We start from the raw sequence: 18,557 nt of genomic DNA, 5'->3' as shown, positions 1-18,557 counted from the left end.
CGGGTTTCGGAATTGCTTGTGGAATTTAGAAGTTTAGAAATCCTTATGCTTGAATCCGAGTGCAATTTAGTATTTTGAAGTTGTTTTGAGTGATTCGAAGGTTCGACTAAGTTCGTATGATATTATGGGACGTGTTGGTATGTTTGGTTGGGGTCCCGATGGCCTCGGATGAGTTTCGGGTGGTTAACGGAGCATTTTTGGCCTGGAAGAGACTGTTGATAGCTGGTGGTATTTTTCTTCTTGTTTCCTTATACGCGATCGCATGAGTATATCCGCGATCGTGTATGCTTATTTGGGGCAGAGGTGAGTTTTTTCTAGGCGAACGCAGAGCTAGGGACGCGATCGCGTATGTGTGTGAGGATGTGCTTCGCGAACGCGTGGTCAGTGACGTGTTCGCGTAAGAGTAATTGAGTTGAAGAGGAGCTAAGGTGATTGCTCTACGCGATCGCGTGATGTAGGATGCGATTGAGTAGGTTTGTGTGGCAGTGATTCGCGAACGCGTGGAGAATTAGGCATTCGCATAGAGTAAATATGGGGCCGCCTGTTTGTGCTTCGCCATCGTGAGGCTATTTCCACGATCGCGATGAAGGATATCTGGGTAGCATTGTTAAATTTCAAAATCGAGGGTTTGAAACCATTTTTCATATTTTGGGCTAGAGACCACGGAATTGAGAAATTTTTGAAGGGGTTTTCAGAGAGGTGATTGGGCTAAGTGTTTTTCACTTGCTTTTGTTTAAATTTCGTGACTGTATCTTGATTTTTATCATATAAATTGGGAATTGGGGTGAAAAATGAGGGGGGATGGAAGAGTTCTTGAGATGAGATTTTGGGGATTTGAGGGACCAAATGATGTCGGATTTTGATGAAAATGGTATGGGTAGACTCATGAGTGAATGAGCTTCCTAGTTTTGTGTCTTTTGTCAGATTTCGAGACGTGGGCCCGGGGGCCGGGTTTAAGTCGATTTCGGGATTTATGTCCAATTAAGTAGTTTTTCTTATGGATTTGGTTCTTTGGCCTATATTGATCGCATTGTATTGCTTGTGATTAGATTCGGGACGTTTGGAGGCCGATTTGAGAGGCAAAGGCATCGCAGAGTAGGAGTTTAGCTTGGCTTGAGGTAAGTAACGCTTCCAAACTTGGTTCTGAGAGTTCGAAACCCTGAACTATATGTTATGTGATTAGTATTGAGGTGACGCACATGCCAAGTGACGGGCGTGCGGGGGTGCACCGTGAGAATTGTGGCCTGGGTGATCCCATGGCACCGTTTAGTGACTCTATCTTGTTGATATCCATGTTTTCATCATGTGATAACGTAGTTGAGCTATAAATCATGCTAGATATCATGTTTAGGCTTTATGTTGGTATTGTTTGGACCCTTAGCGGTCATTTCTTGTTGTCATCTCACTAGTTGTCGCTTAATATCCCATACTCGGTCATGATTATACATTTTTATATCATATCTCAATCTCAGTTAATTATTGATTCATTATATCCTTGTTCCAGGTTGTTTTCATGACATTGTGAGCTCGTGGTGAGATTGGAAAGTGATGACTGAGTGAGGCTGAGATCCTGATTTTGAATGATAGTTACGGGGTCGGGCTTCATATCACAGCAGATATATTGATTATGATAGCACTTGGGCCGTAGAAGCCCCTCCGGAGTCTACACACATATAGTGGGCACGGATGATTTTATTGAGGGATGGATCTTCCCTGGACATGGATCTTGTCCGAAGTATTGTTACCTGCAGATGGATCTTCTCCATAGGGATGGAATGGTCTTCCTTGGTACTGAGTGACTGTTTTCAGTGATGTGTATATCTTCCGGGATGGATCTTTCCTGGGCCGGATGGCCATATACAGTACCGAGTGGTTGAGCACTTGAGAGTGGAAAAACATGGTGCATTTCATACATCCTGTGCATTGGCACGTTGAGGTTAACTGAACTTTATATCTCACATTGTCCATATCTGTATTTACTTTACTGCTTGAGCTGAATACTTGAATTAAAAGCATGTCTACTTTTCTGCACGGTTTACTTCTGTTTACCTGTTGAGGCTAAGTTTGTCACTACCTATCAGTTCATAGTTTGGACTTGTTACTTACTGAATTGGTGTACTCACGTTATCCCCTGCACCTTGTATGCAGATCCAGGTATCTCTGGGCACGGTAGCGGCTGCTTGATATTTACTGTTGCTGATCATTGGAGTTAGTAAGGTAGTTGTCTGGCGACCGCAACCCTGCTTTTTTCTTCTCTATCTTCCCCGTAGTTATATTTTGGATTTTTCCCAGACTATATTACTCTTGTTATTATTAGAACAGATGTAGTAGTTGCTCATGACTCAATGACACCCCGATGTTTGGGGCTTTACTTTCCGCACTTCTATTTTTGAGTTCAACTCTTATTTTCTTTTATGAAACTCTGCTAAACATGATGTCTTTTGGCATAACTTTTAATGAATTATAGTCGTATTGTGGAAGTCGACTGGCTAGTACTATTGATAGGTGTCATCACGACAGGTTTGAGTTTAGGATCGTGACATAAGGTTTTCTCTTTTTAAGTAACTCATAAGGAGTGTTTTTAATAAGAGGTCTGGTCATGCACCTATTGATGATGTAGCATGCAGTATTTACAGCTTCTGCCCAAAATATATGAGGCAATCTACTAGCAATTAACATGGTTCTAGCCATTTCATTCAAAGTCCTATTCTTTCTTTCAACTACTCCATTCTGTTATGCAGTTCTAAGGGCAGAAAAATTATAATCTATTTCATGCTCATCACAAAATTCAGAAAACTTTGCATTCTCAAATTCAGTACCATGATCAGACTTGACCGATGTAAGTTGATTACCTAGTCATTTTTCAATTGAATTTTTCTAATAAACTAAATGAACATGTCAAATGTTTCAACTTTTGATGTTCAAAAGAAAGTTCAAGTAAATCTAGAGTAATCATCAATAAGTACCATAACATATCTCTTACCACCGTTGCTTATTGTCCTTATTGGTCTAGACAGATCTATATGGACCAGTTCCATTGATTACTAATCATTTTCTTACTTTTAAAAGAAGATTTTACCAGCTTCCCCTTGAACATGCCTCACAAACTTTGTCTTCTTTGAATTTGATATTAGGTAGCCCTATCACCAAGTTCTTAGAGACTAATTTGTTGAGCTAGCTTAGGCTAGCATGCCCAAGCCTCTTGTGCCAAAGGAGGGGATCATTATCCATGACACTCAAATAAGTGAGTTCATTATCTGATGGGATGGATAGATCCACCACATATATATTGTTTACTCTTCTTCCTTACAAAACTATCTTATCAGTAGTAAGGTTAGTGACAAAATATTTTGTAGAGGTAAAAGCTACCATGTTTTCTCTATCACATAGTTATGAGATGCTTAACAAGTTGTATTTCAATCCATCTATCAAATAGGCATTTTCAATCAGGTGAGAATCAGATTTACTTATTTTTTTCAACTCCAATGATTTCACCTTTTCTTTCCATTTTCAAAGGAGATATTACCTCTTTAAAGGTCACAGGTGAAAGGAACTGTTTCTTGTTTCCTGTCATGTACTTTGAGCAACCACTATCCATGTACCATATTTGGGTGACATCCTTCTTTTGGACCTTAGAATCTTCATTAGTTTTATCTTCAAATTCTCCGATAGCCATAAGAGACCGCTCATCATCATCATCATCATCGTTAGATTCCTCATCTGTACTGTCTTCCCAAGAAGCAACAATTGCTTTGGATGACCCTTTGTTGTAGCTCTTCTTGGCATAAACTTGTTCCTTTTTTCTGGTCCTTCTTACAAATCTCTCTTTTTTCTACTCGATTTCCCACGTGGGATAATTTTTTATCATACAATCTTGTTTGCCACATATTGAAGCATCTATCAGTCACCTATTTTTTTGCTAACTTGGCTTTGTTGTAGCTTTCATTTCTTGAAGGACTCTTTCCTCTCCTAAGATATTTCTTGAAGTCTTTAATGATCATTAATATTTCATCATATTCCAAATCAGAACCACTAGTGATTCTAAGTATCAAGCCTCTTTCTTTCTTAGGCTCACCCATCTTCATAGTTTGTCTCCTTAACTCATAAGTTTATTTCCAATTAACTCATCCAAAGATAGAGCGGCAATATCTTTTGATTCCTGAATAGCAATGATCTTGCTATTCCAAGTGACTGGTAGGAACCTAATCAAGATCTTTTCAACTCTTTCTTCTTCAGAAAGGATCCTTCCCAGTGAACTTAACTCATTTGTCGGTAGTGAATCTAGTATACATTTCCTGAATAAATTCACCATCCTTCATAGAGAAGTTTTCATATTGTGAAAATAGCAAAGTACTTCTTGATCTTTTCACTTGACTTGTTCCTTCATGGGCTACTTGCAATGTGTCCCCAATTTGTTTGGCCCCAATTTGTTTGGCAGTGGTACAATCTTAGATCATGTTGTACTCATCAGGACCATTCCACATATAAGCCACTTCTTGGTTTTAGCATTTTTCTCCCACTGTTTTAAATTTTCAGTATTACAATCAGCTCTTGCTTTTGGGGCATCCTCACCGTTATCATTCTTGTAGAGTGTTGGTAAGGAATCATCAGTGACTAATGTCCACTTCTTGGTTGTAGCATTCTTCCTAAGGTGTTAGCCTCTTCAAGGATAACCTGCTCTGATACCAATTGATATTTTATACTTTAATACCACACAAGAGGGAGGGTGATTTGGGTGATATCTAATTTTCGCATACACTGATATATTGAAGGACATGATTCTTTTACTTGTTCCTTACACTACTGTTGCAGAATAAAGTAATGCAGAAAGTAAAGAAAATCATTTCAAAATAAAGGATTAAACTCTATTGTGGTAACAAAATTGGAGGTTGTTGCGATTACTTAAAGTTAACTCTAACTTGAACAAACAAATTAAGTACCTAATATAACTGCTTCTAAAGATAGCTGAAAGATACAACTCAAAACACCTACTACACCCTGAACTAGAAATAAAGACAGACTCATAAAACTCTTTATGGAACTGGTTCTTCAATCAGGTTCGTGTAGCTTCAGGTTCACACTCTCAAGTCTCACATGAATTGTTCACAAAATGTCTTGCTATTTTGCTCTCAATTCTTGCTTTTACTTTTGTAATATGTCACCTGTATAAGAGAACAACACTGATATTTATAGAGTTAGTATAATAAAGAGTGACTAAAAGTTTAATGCTTTACTCTTCCTTGGTGGAATAGTTCTAGTGAACTTCAATCTCCAACTCTTTCCTTATCTTGGATTGAGTTCTCTTCAAGTAAGGAATCCTGCTCCTTATCACACATGAAATCTTTTCATTAGGGTTTATCAGAAATAACCATTTATACTTATCCCTTGCACGGGCATGCCTTTTGCTTGTTTCCGACTATAACCTGCGTACAGTATCTTTGAACCTGGTTCATGCATGAGTTCCTTTGTCAAATCAGCAAAACTTATAATGCTTAAGTCAACACACAGACTCCTGATAAATCATAGACGAAGAAGTTCATGGAATAATGAAACTCGAACGCAAAATGCAAAATTCCCAAAGGCAAAATGGCTAGGCCAATTTTTTTCTGTATGTTAAAAGTTCTTTCTTTGTTTCAATTATACAACAATGCTTAACTGGATATGGAATTTAAGATATTCATTTTGGCTCATGTATTATTAGCGTTAGTAGACTAGAATAGTAAAGTAATGGTAAATAAAGAATCAGTTTGATAGAGAACAACATAGTAGTATCAAAGTAAAGTTTGAATAATTTAATCCGTTTGAAAGTTGTGAAAGTTAGAATAGAAATGAAATTGTGTCAAACATTTTGAGTCTCTAATAGAAAGAGCATATATAAATTGGAATAGAGGAAATAATATAATGTTATTCTACTACATCGTGCCCGCCTAAGCACGATGTACATCAATACATGAATAAAGCAGAATGAGTACATTAGATTCACAAAAGCAATCCGAACCAGATAATTCTACAGGAAAAAGTATGCAGTTGGAGATCCTCAACTTCTTTGTCTGGAAAAAAAAAGACCTAAAACTGATACGGAATCAGTTATTTCAAGGATTACTCGACAAAGTTGAACTGGAATAACAAGCTTAACACTTCGGAGATTCTTAGTTTAGATCACGGTCTGATTTTGAGCCGTACAGTGAATAATATTAACTCGTACAACAGCATTGCAGTGAAGGCTACACCATACAAATGGGAGATGACTTAACTTCCTACTACAGCAAGATTGAAAGGAAAAATTCAACATACAAATGGGTGATGGACCGATTACTTGAAAAGTTAAAGAAAGCCAAAAGATAAAGAGGGATGAAACTAGATATCTGACTCCTTGGAAAGAAGAGAATCAGAACCAGTCATTCTTCTTTTAGAGCATGACAACAATCAGTACTCGAGCGATCCTAAAGATGGCATTCCAGAAACAAGATCTTGATCACCAGCACTAGTGCTGCTGCTCATCCTTTCAACTGCCCCACGGTTCAGGGATTCAGCCTCTTCCTTTCCCAGCTTCTGCACATCTTCAGGTGAAAGGATTTTTATATACCAGACGTTATTGACAAACGCCCTGGAAAATACCATGCCAGGAAAACAAGAAAGAAGATTACAATGTTATAATAGGACTTAAGAAAAAGCCACTTCCTAAAATTTACTACATATTTAAGTCTTCCCACAATTGAGTACTTACTCCCATGGGTCGTCTCCAAGGAGAAGGATATCATTCTCCCTGTCAACAAATACAAGCTGCCAGCCTGATCTTTGAGGATCTTCAAGGAACCCCTCGATCCCGAACATCTGACCCAGTTCCCTTCGCAGCTCATGATAGCTGTGGAACTGGGTGATATCCAGTGACCTCCCAACACACCCCGATTTGTAAACCTGCATTGACCAAAAAACTTTTTTACTCGCATGATTGTCACGTGCATTAAATGCCAATGAAATGAGAGCAGAAGTAACACCTTCACAAACGTATGGGATGCATTTGGTGGATCATTTTGTCCTGCATTGTGCAACAACTCAGATGAGTCTTGCACATAACCATACAGAGAATTCTGATATCCAGAATTCATCCCAAGTGGCATTGAGGAAATATCAGCACATGTAGTAGTAACATTAGAGACTGTGGTCGGAAGTAGAAGCCCTGAAGAATCAATACTAGCACCAAAAAGAGCTTGATTTTGGGTATCCAAGCTACAATTTTCCCGAGGATTCAAAGTATCTTTCCCATACGTTGGAAGTGGTGATGAGTTGGAGCAAGTATTTAGTTGTGACTGCGTAAATTTTGATATCCAGGATTGTTGGGACGGCTGCTCAATGACCACAGACTGACCAGTTCTGTTGATATTCAACGAATTACTACTTCCTTCAGAACAAAAAGAACCTAGCATATTTTGCACACCTGAAGGAGCAACAGATGCTGAAAATTTTGAGTTCAAATATGCAAAATCTTCTTTTGAAAATGGAGAGGGAATGTTTGGTGGTTGTTGCCTCTGCTGGAGCTGGTCATGTGGGATTTGGAATGCTTCTTGGTAAGCGTGTTGATGAGCCTGTTCCTCCGACTGGTTGTTGGATTGTTGCTTTTGTTGCCTTTGCAGGTTCTCTGACAGCATTTGGGTTTGAGCAGGCAGCATATGCTGATGAACTGCTTGCTGCATTACTTGCTGCTGCTGCTGCTGCAAAATGGAATTATCACTACTTGCATGTTGAAGATATTGGACAGGCTGCTGAAACTGCATTAACTGCTGTTTCAGCAAATCTCCACTCCCATAACTTTGCAAGCCGGTAGCCAGCATAGCTTGATAGTGCTGATTAAGATCATTTGGGAGAATTGGCGAATCGACTCTCTGTTGCATCCACGGAAGCATGCCAAAAGACTGAAGATTCACCGAATGAGGTCCTAGCTCACCACTATTCCCTCTCAACCATGCCATTCGATTAATAGCTTCATTGTTACTATCTGCAAAAGCAAAGGATAAAAATTACTAGCATAGGCTTCTAGATAATTTGGTGGGGAATGGAGATGAAGATCCTTTGGGGGTTAGAAGAGACATCAAAATTAAGTTGGCCAATTCCTTTTTCTTTTTTTCCCGATAAGTTACATTGCAGATTTTACAATTTTACTAAAAACATAGACTTAAAGATCAGGATTTACAGCTTCAGTTCTATAACCGCATGACCTTTAAGTGTACCATACCTTGATAAGATGAAGTTCCTGGATACAAAGGCCGTTTTAGCCTAAGAGGGAACAGAGAAGGATACATTGGAAAAGTAGTCAAAGGCTCAATTTCCCATAAGGAAACCCTTGGTTGCCTCTCGCCTGCTGTTGACTCATCCCAACCAACCTATAATTTCATGAAATTTATTGTGTAAATATGAAGTATTAGCAACAAAAGTGACTGTTTGGACCATACAAGATAATATGATTGTAGATCTGTAATTTCCTTACTGTAGATTTATAGTTTTCATACAACTGGTTGAAAGACTAAATTTAGAAGGAACAGAAATAATATCTGATTTCTGCATAAACTACGTTAAGTGTGAGTAGAGTAAGTTGAATGCGGTAATGCACGAAACAGTACCCAAACCTGGGGAAACACCAAAGATAATCTAACCTGGATAAGCAAAGCTGCAAAGGCATCATATATCACAGGACCAGTTTAGGGGTGCGAAGTGATTTGGCAGCAGAAAACTAGAGGCAGACCACAGATAACAATTGAAGAAAAGATATAAACGGCATGTATTTAACAATGACTTGGCGGTGGTTTCTGTTTGCAAGCAAATGAATGAGAGGGAGAGAGAGAGAGAGGGAAGTTCAAATTAGTTTTATAGAAATGTTGTAAGCAATACATTCAAAATGAATCTGGCTCTGAGCACAAGAAGATGAAGATGTCAGTCTTCACAAAAACAAAAACAAGCATCACAAATACAATAGACATAGCTTGCTCACTCACTATTACATAAAAGCTACTGGCTTATGCAACATAAATAGATAAAGACTGAAAGTTGGGCAAAGAATACAACTTCACAACATGAAAGTTGGAAAGGGGGAATGAAAAACCAATGGAAAAGATTTTCTATTATAAAGATTCTGAATCTTTAGAAAGATGGAGATCAAAGTAAAACCTTCAAGCCAACCAGCATTCAACTCAATTACATGAGCAGGAGTCGACCCACAATACCCCCACCCCCCACCCCAAAACAAACGAAACAAAAGAGAAAAAGAGCAAAACCTTCAAGCATTGAGATATGGACGGGAAAACCACGTTAACTGATATAGTTACAAAAGAACAAGAATAGCAAATAGAGAACTGGATCTTACGAAGAAAAAAAAAATAGAACATTTACCTTGACAGATCTCCAGTGAGAGTTTCTCCAGCGAACTGGATCCAAGTCACCAATCCCAGTAATTGTGCCCATGTATCTGAAAATGACAGAACCACCAAGAGGAAAAGAGAGTTTATCTAACAAATATACAGACTTGATTTCAATGATAGCCATATAGGTAGGACACCCAACTTACTAGCAATTAGCAAATAGCAATGAATTTTTCAATTTATTTGCCAGAATTAACCACTGATTTCATTAATCAAACACCCCTAATGCAAGAATGCAACTATGTTTTCGCAAGTACAAGACAAGAATGAACTCTATGTGGCAAAGGAAAAACACGGGGGTAATAATCCCGCACCTTCATCCCAATTCATCATTTCTACATTATTAGACTTAGTTCTCCAACTATAAATTGTCATTAACTGAAACATAGGAGAAGGTACATATTCGAGAGCCACTCATCTGCAGTTAAACATAAAACAGGTGCTCAATGATACATCAATAAGAAACTGCACAGCCCAGTTTTTGATTGTTAAGAAACTACACAGTCTACTTATATAGAACTTTTTCAAATGGCATATTTGACGCCAAGAAGAAAAAAGGAAATCTTTCACCTAAGATCAAACAACTTACATACCTCCGAACACTTGATTCTTCAGTTTCAAATAGCATCCGGAAACGCATTCCAACAGAAACACGAGTGTGATATACAGCTTTGATGTACTTTGAAAGAGGTATAACAAACTCGGATGGGCTAGCCCTAATACAATAAGCATGTGAGTAGAGAAAAGCAGAAAAAGGATATAAATATGAATGAAAATACAAGGAGAGAGTATATTTAAGGACTACCTTGGGTTAAAAAAAACAGTGAAACAGCTATTAGTAGCAGCAGCATGAGCAGCAGCAGCAAGTAGCCCAATGTGCATGCTATCACTAGATAGAACTGATGATGGCATCACAGTTTGGGGTCGAATTGCACGACGAATCCCCAGAAGGAGCTGATTTTTCTCATTCCTGCAGAACCGACTACTTCAAGAAAAAACCTGGAGGAAAATGCCATACTAGATGCAATACATATATGGAATAATTTGAAGTTGACTCAACAAAGGTGGCTAAACAGTACCAAATGAAAAGAACAGAATCTCCCGCAACAAGTCTTTTGGCACTAACAAACACACTCCAGCCAGTAGTAAGAAGATGCCGCTTAGGCTGTCCTGCATGCAAAAGGAGAAAAAAATAAACAGATGACAGAATACATGGTACACATTTATCAGTTTCACAACGCATTATATCTTCCTTCCAAATCCAACTAGCAATCATCCTTTTATCCAATATCAAACCAAGTTTCAGAAAGAATAAACAGTTCCAACTTAAGGTAACAGGAATAGGATGACCAAAAAAATCAACTAAAGCTTTATATCAAATGCCTTGTGAAAGTACAAAAAGTTTGAAATGGTTCAGTTACATGTACCGAGAGTAAAATAATTAAATACTTAAACTTTAGGCAGAAATGAGCTTCTTCCAAACTTATCTTCTTAACTGTAATTTTCTTTTTACATAAAGTATATTCACAACTGCAGTATTCTTTTGCCACCAATATAACATGGAAGTTGAACTCCATAACCTTACAAAACTGAAATGTGTAAACAAAAAGGTTAGGGATAGAGGAACTAAAAAATTACTTATCCTGGTTCCATGCTCTACCACCAAACTTATATCCTTAACTGTAATTTTCTTTTTATATAACCTATATTCAGAACTGTAGTATTCTTTTGCCACCAATATAACATGGAAGTTGAACTCCATAACCTTCTTACAAAACTGAAATGTGTAAACAAAAAGGTTAGGGATAGAGGGACTAATTAAAATTACTTATCCTGCTTCCATGCTCTATCCACCAACACCCTTAGCCATCCATGCACCTTTTTATTTTTTAGTGCAGCTTTAGGCTAAATTTTAGTTTTTGTCGCTTAATTTTCTTTTTAATAGGCAGTACTGCTAAAATTATACTACTAACATCTAAAAACCTTAAGTCCAACTTCAGTTCACTTTTAAACCAAACATAGGATAACAACTTGTAAAACCTATTCACGATCCCCTAGAAAATACTTCCTTCGTCCCATTAAACAATGTTTTGCTGGAAATGAAATTTAAGATGTTAATATGACTTATTTATTATGTCATACATATTTGATTGAAGAAACACTGGATCGAAGTTTAAAATGTGAAGTTAATGAACTTGAATTTTCAGAAGTTCTGAAGGTAATATAAGATAATGCCATCAGCGAATCGTATTAAATTTAAACATTTTGGCACATCCTGAAATAGAGAGAGAATCATATAACAGGATGGAGGAAGTATTATCCCATCCTAATCCTCCATCACATCACTAATACAGCAAAACTATGGCGTTGTATTATTTTGGCAACCATACTTTAATTTTTAGGAATCTTGAAAGTAAAATTGGGCAAGTACTACCGGATTATTGATAGGCTGATTATTTAGTGCTACAGTAGTACCTCAAAAGGAGGATCAACTTATCTTATGCATCAAAACTAAAGAATGTTAGCAATTAAAGAGAAGACCATAAGTTTGATATCATGTGTGGAAGCTTATCTCAAGAGCAACTAAGTTAGCAAATGGATGCCTAATAGAAATCAATCCATTGAGTTTGAGACTCGTGTTGCAGAGGATGCATAGACAAGCATATATGAGAATGAATGCACAACCTCAACGCTAAACTTTTAGCCCAACGACTCTGATCCAACTTGTGGGCTGGATCACTTGTGGTTTACATGTCCATTGTCTCCCAACTTTCAACACTATGCACTCAATCATAATTAGTTGGGGTTGGCTAGATGAATTTTGTTAATCCATTATGCTCTTATCATGATCATTTTATTCCAATATTAAGTAACATGCTTTCCGTTTAAGACAAATTAGGGGTTCTCCAAATCTCATATTTATTCTTATAGCACTATTCAAGTTCCTAACAAGAATAAAAAAGAGTCTTGACAGGCGTCGAACATAATGTAAGTGTAACAATAACTAAGACTTAATCTCAACTAGTTGGTATCATCTCCTTTACTTCCAATTATTGGATAAGTCCGCACTGATTCAGATATTGTAAGCATTTTGAGACAACTTATCTCCGTGTGATTCTAGGTCTCCTCGTCCCTTTTATCACTTTCAATCATCGTACTGTTACACATACAAAGCAATGCATATGGAGGTCTACATAGGATATGGTAAAACCATCTCAGATGAGCTTCTCTGATTATCTCTACACGTGTTACTTGCACCTTTTAACGGATGTGATCATAATCTTGTTCAATCTTGTACGACCATACATCCACTTAACGATCGCATTTCAAGTTTGAACACTATCATTTTTTCTCAAAAGATCATCATATGACTCATAAATTTTAATACCATGATAGTTTGCACAACTTTGAACATGTCCATGGTTCTTACATATTGGAACCAATACTCTCACGCAACTCATTGTACAGAAGAGTGCAAAATGTGTCCACACAAAACTTATCTCCCCCCCAAAAAAAAGAGAGTGTATGTCCACTCAAAAAGAGTTAAATAACATAAGAAGAAGAAGAGTTGCAAAAGATTGTTGACCCACTCTATTACAATACATGCATAATAGAGTTCTCTCATTGTCCATAGGTTTCTTCAACAGAAAAGCAGTGCCGCTCAGACACAGAGAGATTATCTTAAGGTCCTTCATTTTCCATTTCTTGCATCTCCATCAAGATATAGAGCCCAAAAGGTTTGATAAGCCAAAGCTTATTTATGTTTCACTTTTTCCAGTTTCTCGTCTTTATCCTTAACAAAGTCTATAATGTGGTCCATCCTTCAAAAGAATCAAAAGGTTTGTCATCTTCCACTTCCAACAAAACTTATAGTAGTATATTTATGCACTTTGTTTGAAGATCTCATGACATACTATGAGCAAAAGAAGGAAGCTATAAGTTCTCTTCATTTATATTCCAACAATTCGTTGAAAAATGAAAAAAGAGAAAACCTTAGAGCAATGAAATCTGGAAACTTCTGTATGGATGAACAGAGTACTTTACACGCCCAAATGGCTTCAAAATACTTAATTAGTTTTACCAAGGTTATGAGTTTACAGCCCATTTACATCAGTGGTTAAAAATTACCTTAGCTACACAATACTTCTCTGATACTCCTTTTTCTCGGTATTGTTGCACACTCAAACGAATAAAAAGATACACACACATGGACATATGACAATGACATATTACTTTTTAAAATAATATAACAGGGTAGAGATGCATGAACTGGGAAACAACAGTACAATCCAACACAAAGGAACATACGGGATAATTTCATTGGAAATTGCAACAGAGACAGAGATGAAGACATGACCAGTTCATGTCAGTGTCTAGCTTTTGCTCCAAGAATTAAAACACACACCAGATAATAGATTACAGCTGAAGAAACTCTAAACAATGTAAAGCTGCGGAGTGCAACAAAGAAAACAACATCAAGAGCTTGCCTCGGAAAATATGCCTGAACTTCCATTCAACATCATGCAGATCCCTTGCAATTAGTTCTTGGGCCGGAGGTGTCTGCGAGAAATCCTGAGATGCCAGTAAAAATGAGAATAATATCAGTCTTAGCTTCAGAGCCAAGTCAAAATTGACAGAACCATGGGATCAATAATCACCAGAGGAGGAAAAACTTTCTCTGCAGCACGACGAGGGACAGAAAAGCCACCATGCGTGCTGGTATCACTTGCAGTCAGCGTCTTACAGAAATAGTTAGTAGGCTGCTTGCTAGGGATTCCAAACTCAACAGGAAGATATGTATCTTTTTGTTCTTCCTGAAATCCAACACAAAATATTTGTCACCCAATTCCCAAGAAGTTCTGCAAAAAGGCATTCTTTATAAGAAATTAACATTCCAGATTACCGGCGTCAAGGGCTGCAAAGTCATTTGAGCATATACTTCGTCCGTTTCAACATCTGCCTGAAATTTCCACAAATTATCAATTCTTTATGGGCCTATACAACTGACATAATAATAAATAATTCACAAGAAATATACGAAAACACAGAATGTAATTGAAGAAACCCACATGCATTGTAACATTGTGGAGTTGACAGATCAACTGCGGTGGCAAATTTGGATAATTGGGTATATGAGCATCAACTTCTTTATTAGTTGTTGCAGCTACCTGACACTCAATTCCAGTAAGGGACCATCAGTTATCTGACTAATAATGGCTGCATCACTACTACTCTGTGTGTGTGTGTGTGTCTGTCTGTTTGATAAAGAGAGAGAGGAAAAAATGTGGTACCTGCTCACTATGACCCTGAGGAAAGTAAACAACACGACTTCCCACTGTTGGTAGGCACACCAGAGGACCAGCACAAGCATGCCATAGCTCTGAGTTCAAACACTTTTTCTCTCCTTTCAGCAAATCCACGTCCAAATAAAAAATATCAGCAATAATTTAATTCCACTTAATTACAGATAAACTTATGACTATCCCAGTGGTTAACCAACAAAAATGGAAACTAAGATTCCTTTATCTTATTAACACAAACAAAGAAAATATGTAGTAACACAAAACACACTGATAGTGATATATAAAAAGCCAAAACCCCTAAAAAGAAGACAGCAATTGAAGAAAAAAAGTATAAAGAAGTTAGAATTAGAAGATACCTTCATGAGCCTGCTGACCCATTCCTGATGTTGAAAGCTTCATTCTTTCTACTTTTTAAAACTCACTTCTCTTAAAAATATACACTACAATAACACCCTTTTCTCGTAAATTATCCACTTAATTAAACAAAACCCTCAATTCCAACTCTTAAAACCAACTCAAACCCTAAATACTCCCACCAATTCATCACCTTTATCCTCAATATACCCCATCTCTTCCCCATTTTAACCCCAACAATCTTCACATGCATTTAACCAAAAAAGAAACCCCCTTTTCAACACAGCTCAAAACTCTTCTTTTTCTCCAATACTTCCATTAAAAAATCAAGAAAACAGTGAAAAAGCAAAAAAGATCAAAATTTGACGATACCCTTTTGTTCAAATGAGTTGAGTTGAGTTGAGTTGATAGAATCTAAGCTAAGTTAAGCTGAGCTCAACTTTCAGCTTTTTTAACATGGGATATCACTATCACTGATTAAGGCTTTTTTTGGAAGAGAAACAAAGGGGTCTGGTTGTCCCTTTATACCCCACCCGACCAAGGTCGACCTGATAACAGTAGAGAGGGAGAGAGAGAGTGTGTGTGTAGAGAGAGAGAGAGAGAGTTAATAGTAATGGCTCTCATTTTCTTGAAGTGTATGTGTACTGTTAGTTATCAGAGAGTGTGAGGAAGGTTTGGGGGGAAAAGGGAATCAGAGCCGTTGAGAGAACCGTACGGAGGATCATGGCCGTAGAATGGAGTTTGTGATTTGACAGGAGGGCATGTGCTACCCATCCTTCAGTGGTCATTGTCAGAGTACGGAGCTTCAAATATAATATTGCACATGATCAAGAAGAAGAAGAACCAAATCTAAGAAAAAGGCCACGTCAATATATTGTGCTAATAACTACTCCTATTTCTTTTTCACAATTAAAAGTCGTTCCGTTGTTGTTTTTGTTCTTACTACTTTTTTATTAGCTAATTACAAAAAAATAATATATTTTTATATTTAAAAATTACTATATCCTTTACAAGGAGTTTTTATAACAACTCGAATATTGTGGCATGTTTACTACAAGTTTCAAAAAATTTATATAATGACATATTTAAGATTATAATTTTAAAAGTTTTTAATTTTTTTTTAAAACTTCATATTGATTCAACTGTCACATAAACTAAAATATAAAAAATAATGTTAGCTGAAAAATTAATTGTTGCATAATCAATCTGAATTACTTACTGAAAATAATTCGACTAAATTACTTACTGAAAGTAATTCGACTAAATTACTTACTGAAAGTACCAGTAACTTAATTAATTAAAGTACGTAGGAGTAATAAATACTCCATTTGGTAAGAGCGCTTTTCGACCATGCTGGAACTGTACTTTTACCTGAAATAAATTAATTCATCAGACTTCAAGGCCAGGGCCCAAGGGTAGGGAATCGGGGGTGGGTGGTTAAATTAAATAGTGGAAACATGAATATAAAAAGTGGACCTTGGTCAGAGTAGGTTTTTTTTTTTTTAATAGATTTTCCCAAACTTAGGTGGGGTTATTGAGGCTTGGTGAAATGGTCCATTACCTTACTCCTTGCTATAGTCCTTTTGACTAGGTCTAGGAGGGGACCGAATTCTACTTTGGTTAATATTTTTGAGCGAATTTTTTGGTACAAATTTAAATTTAATTATATTTTACTGAAAATATCGAATATCAGGTAAAGAAAATAATCCATGCCCTTACTCCTTGCTAGTCGCTTTGACTAGGAGGGGACCGAATTCTACTTTGGTTAATATTTATGTGCGAATTTTTCTATACAAATTCAAATTTAATTATCTTTTACTGAAAATATCGAACACCTGATAAAGAAAATAATCCATGCCCTGCTAGTCGGTTTGACTAGGAGGGGACCAAATTCTACTTTGGTCAATAAATACCAATAGTATACATATTTTCTAGTCTGAAATCCATGATAGATACTATGATGTTTTGAATAGGATTTTGGCATGATTAAGCGTATGAGTATGTCCTTTTGAGGATGTCAAAGCATATGAGTGTTGATGGAATGCTATTTAAACGTTAATTAATTAGCTTGTTAGTACCTTTGTTGTTCTTTTTGTCGCATTAAGTGGTCTCCTTCTCTACCAAACATGAACAAATGGGCGGGAGGATGCCAATTAAGCTATTAAGGGCTGTTTGGTTCGTGGATAAGTTATCACGACGATTGTAATATAAAATATTAGTTTTTATAGTATTTAGTGTATATATATTTTTTAGGACGTTTGTCTCGTGATATTTAAAATGAGATATACGGTGTATAATATAAATTTACATGTGTTTGCTTTTAAAATTGAATTATTTATTAATTTAGTAATTTTTAACATATATACATACAGAGGTGGACCTACATGGTCACTAGAGGGGTTAACGGAACCCGTTAATTTCGGCAAAAACCGTGTATATATACTTATATATACTTATATATATACTTATATACTTATATACATCAAGGACCCCTAAATAATTTTGATGTGCCCCCTCAAACACAAAAGTTTGATTGCTGGGTTGGTTTAACATGCGGCATTTGCTCCTCTCTCTCAAGATGACCTAGGTTCAAGACCTAGCGGCAACAGCAATGCATGCTCTTTTTCATTTTATTTTTTTTCTCTTTGAATTCAAGGTAGTTTAGTATTCTGTATTTAAAGCTCAATTTGGTTTTCTCTCTCTCTTTTTTTAATCTTTTCTAAGTTTAAAAATATTTTAGCACTAGTACATTTAGTGAATTTAGTTTAGCTTTGCTCCCTTCAAATCTCTCTCTCAAAAGCCTCAAATCAAGCTTCTCTCCACGATTAGTTCTTTAGAGCTTCTATATAAAATAGTCAAAAACTTTTTTGAGAAATGTCTTTCTAGAATTTGAAAAAGGTAACAGAGAGAGACATAAAAAGTTTAAAGAAAATTGGAGAGGAATAAAATATTTCATTAGCAAGAAGCCAATTTATATTCTTTATCATGATAACTAACAACTTGTTTGGAGGGTTGTTACTCATTGTATCATATCGTATTGTTACTTTAAATACAATGTTTGTTTTGATTGTTACTTAAATTTTATTGTATCGTATCGTTAAATCCGTCGTTACATAACGACGAAATGTGTCACTTTATGTAACGACCGATTTGGTGTGGTCGTGTCGTTACCTTGTATTTTTCTCTCAATCTCACCATTTATTATTATTAAATTATTTTATTTTATCATTTACCCTACCTTTTTATATAGTAATTTTACCATGTGTCATAATTTTTCTTTATAATATTGCAAGTTTATTCTTCGTATTGCTGGTGCATGATATCATAAAACGATGACAAACGACACAATCTATCCAAACATTGTATTTACCAAATTATACAGTACAATACAATACAATACGATACGATACATTATGAAACGATGCGTAACAGCCATCCAAACAAGGTGTAAGTTTATAAGCATCATCATTTTCTTGACTTGTATTAA

At 36.5% G+C, this 18,557-nt stretch overlaps 1 protein-coding gene across 1 annotated transcript; it reads right to left on the bottom strand.

Annotated features, from left to right (window-relative positions):
* Positions 1–6,101: 6,101 nt before the first annotated feature.
* On the bottom strand, positions 6,102–15,700 carry LOC107814545 (auxin response factor 8). Its single transcript, XM_016639982.2, has 14 exons — positions 15,073–15,700; positions 14,705–14,817; positions 14,483–14,581; positions 14,317–14,373; positions 14,072–14,227; positions 13,901–13,985; positions 10,493–10,583; positions 10,219–10,383; positions 10,007–10,129; positions 9,385–9,460; positions 8,234–8,381; positions 6,999–7,996; positions 6,728–6,918; positions 6,102–6,607 (listed from the first exon to the last, which is right to left on the bottom strand). The coding sequence occupies exons 1-14, from the start codon at positions 15,113–15,115 to the stop codon at positions 6,427–6,429; spliced, it is 2,526 nt and encodes an 841-aa protein (XP_016495468.2). The 5' UTR covers positions 15,116–15,700; the 3' UTR covers positions 6,102–6,426.
* Between the last annotated feature and the right edge of the window lie 2,857 nt (positions 15,701–18,557).

This window comes from Nicotiana tabacum, chromosome 3, assembly GCF_000715075.1.
Source record: "Nicotiana tabacum cultivar K326 chromosome 3, ASM71507v2, whole genome shotgun sequence".
Classification (NCBI taxonomy): Eukaryota; Viridiplantae; Streptophyta; class Magnoliopsida; order Solanales; family Solanaceae; genus Nicotiana; species Nicotiana tabacum.
This window is presented reverse-complemented; position numbering and strand designations above follow the sequence as displayed.